This window comes from Otolemur garnettii, unplaced genomic scaffold, assembly GCF_000181295.1.
Source record: "Otolemur garnettii isolate 467f Iridium unplaced genomic scaffold, OtoGar3 scaffold00082, whole genome shotgun sequence".
NCBI classification, from domain to species: Eukaryota; Metazoa; Chordata; class Mammalia; order Primates; family Galagidae; genus Otolemur; species Otolemur garnettii.
Genome location: NW_003852477.1, coordinates 4,233,279 through 4,236,225, shown reverse-complemented (window position 1 = coordinate 4,236,225; position 2,947 = coordinate 4,233,279). Strand labels below are relative to the sequence as shown.

Sequence of the window (2,947 nt, the reverse complement as noted above, 5' to 3'; positions counted from 1 at the left end):
TAGTTTTGGACAAAAAGCTCCAGACACAAGACTACCTACTATATGATTTCCAGTTACATGAAATTCTAGAAAAGGCAAAATTGTAATAAAAACAGAGGAGTTTGCCTAGCATTGGGACTGACTGGGAGATTGACTGCAAAGGGGCACGGGGAGCTTTTTGGGTGATGAAAATGTTATTTCATGATGTTGTAGGGGTTTACACAGGTGAATATATTTGTAAAAACTCATTTGTACACATAGGGTGTATTTTATTGTACATAAATTACACTTCAGTAGAACTGATTAAAAAGAAATCAGGTAACACATCTTCAGTGGCAGAGGTCAGAGTAATGGTTACCTTGGGGGTAATTCACTGGCGAAGGTACAAAGTAGCCTGCTCACGGGCTGGAAGTACCCTATACCTTGATCTGCACTGTCACCACATTAACTTGTCTGCTCAGGATTTATGCACTTTACTGTATGTAAAGTATACCTCAATTTAAAAAGAAAAAGAAGTTAATGATGTCCAAGCATCATTCCTAGAAATTGGGATTTAGTTGGGTCTGGGGGTAGGGCCAGGCATTATTATATTGTAGAAGTTCTTAGGCAGTTCTGTTTAGCCATAGTTGAGAACCACTGATTTAAGGGACAGGCAAGGGTCAGGTGTTGAGTCTGAGTAATGGAGAATATTCTGATGCCATATGCAGGCTAGTGGCACGTTCAGGACTGGTAGAGGACGCTCAGCTCAGCTTTGGCTTTCAAATGATTTGAGATGAGGATGGGGTTCCCAAGGCTCTTCCTGGACACAGTGTAAAGCTAGGCAGTAAACTCAGGGGTTGAGGGTTGCAGACAGGGCTGACTGTGCTAAGTGCTCCCTGTGGAGTTCACTCCAGCCCAGACTGCTTTTCTGACTCCTAGGGCAAAATGGCAACGGATGATGGCTCCCAGGACACTCTGCGACTCCAGTTCAAGGCCATGCAGGAGATGCAGCACAAACGTTTACAGAAGCAGATGGAGAAAAAGAAGGAAAAGGAACTGAGCCTCAGAAATGAAGTTGATGACCAAAAAGAGCCTTTGGAGGTCTCAGATGGCCTCAGCCTTCTCCAGGCAGGGGAGCAAAACTCAAAAAACAGCTTTGAGCAGAGGTAAATACAAATTTGAACTCTCCGCAGGGAGGTACAGAAGAGAGGGAGAAATGAGCTGGCTAGATGGGGATTTATTGATTGAAAGTAGTGTGGCTGCACATGGTGGCTGATGTCTATAGCACTCTGGGAGGCCGAGGCAGGAGGATCCCTTTAGCACAGAAGTTCTAGACCAGCCTCAGAAAGAACAAGATGCCATCTCATAGAAAAATTAGCCAGATGTGGAGGCAGGTGCCCCTAGTCCCAGTTACGTGGGAGGCTGAGGCAGGATAATTGCTTGAGCCCAGGAGTTTGAGGTTGCTATGAACTAGGCTGATGCCACTGTACTCCAGCCTGAGTGACAGAGTGAGACTCTGTCTCAAAAAACAAACAAACAAATAAAATTGGAAGTTTTGACACAAAAGTTGTTATTAAAGACTCTTAAATCTGATAGAGCTGTGCTCCTATGGACATAATTTGACATGGTATGTGCATATGTATTTTAAAAATTATTTAAAGTTGGGCAGTGGCCCCATATGCTGGAGGTGCTGGGTTCAAACCCAGCCCTGGCCAAAAAAACTGCAAAAAATAAAAAATATTTAAAGTCATAGTCATCAAGGTATAATTTATTCACTTGAGTTTTCTTTTGTAATCTGTCTTTTATGAAAACTGTGTTTGGGTTTCCAAGCTGATTGGCTAACTGATGGTTCATAGATGATCATTGCTCCACATTTCACCTGGGAATTCTCCTGTGCTGATTTCTCTTTCTTGACATATAACAATACAAGAAGACACACCCTGTCCTAAAGAAGCTCTTGGTAGATTTTTTACAGTTGGTAAAAAAGTTGAAAGGAGTTCAGAATCTTCTCACTTCGTTCTAAATTCAGCAATGTTATGCAGCTACATATGGATTTATACTGGTTGTTAGAAGCAGGAGTCTGTATTGAAACAATCTTCTACTAGTCATTTTGCTAAAAAAAAAACATCACACTTGTTGAACTGTCTCTTTGCTTTTGGTTTTGCCCAAAATCTATTTTCTCTATCTTAAAATTCTACTTTTTATGGTTTCTCAGTTTTCAACATACTTAAAATGCTAATTAGAAAAAAAGATTTCCCAATAATTGAAAAAAAATTATAGGATTCCCAAATATTAGCTCTAAGTTAAACCCAAGACCAATTTCTTTTTTCTTTTTTTTTGAGACAAGAGTCTCATTATGTTGCCCTGGGTAGAGTGTCATGGCATCACAGCTCACAGCAACCTCCAGCTCTTGGGCTTAAGCAGTTCTCTTGCCTCAGCCTCCCAAGTAGCTGGGACTATAGGAGCCCACCATAACACCCTGTTACCCCAGACCTATTGCTAAATGACCTATCCCCAAACCAGAGAAATTCAAATTGGTAGATACTTGAGCCACTGCTGAAATAGTAATAACAACAACAGTAATAATAACTGTTATGTATTAATTACTGTTACCTAGGACTTACTATATTTACTTCCCCAGCAGTTGTCTGTGGGGCATCTGCTCTGTGCCTAACAGAGAAGTGATCACAGATCCATCAGTCATGGATTTCTTATGTCCTCAAGTTCTGAAAGGAACCTCACAAGATAACTTGTAATATATAAAATCAACCACCTGTTCTAATTTTTTGTCAGATTTACCTAAAACCTAGAGACCTAGACTCAACTTAAAGCTTAGAAAATTCTTATTTGGTCTTCTAAAACACAGATGTGCATGCACACACACACCCCACACTCCCTACCCCACAGCAGCTATAACAAAACTTATAATAAAATGCAGCTAAAGGCTTGGCGCCTATGGCTCAAGTGGCTAAGGCGCCAGCCACATACA

At 41.0% G+C, this 2,947-nt stretch overlaps 1 protein-coding gene across 1 annotated transcript in view; it reads left to right on the top strand.

Moving 5' to 3' along the window:
* The first annotated feature begins 903 nt into the window (after positions 1-903).
* CCDC13 (coiled-coil domain containing 13) overlaps positions 904-2,947 on the top strand; it is a 48,620-nt gene continuing 46,576 nt past the window's right edge. Inside the window, exon 1 of the mRNA XM_012807995.1 lies at positions 904-1,124. Within this exon, the coding sequence (XP_012663449.1) occupies positions 904-1,124 (221 nt within the window). The remainder of the gene's footprint in view (positions 1,125-2,947) is intronic.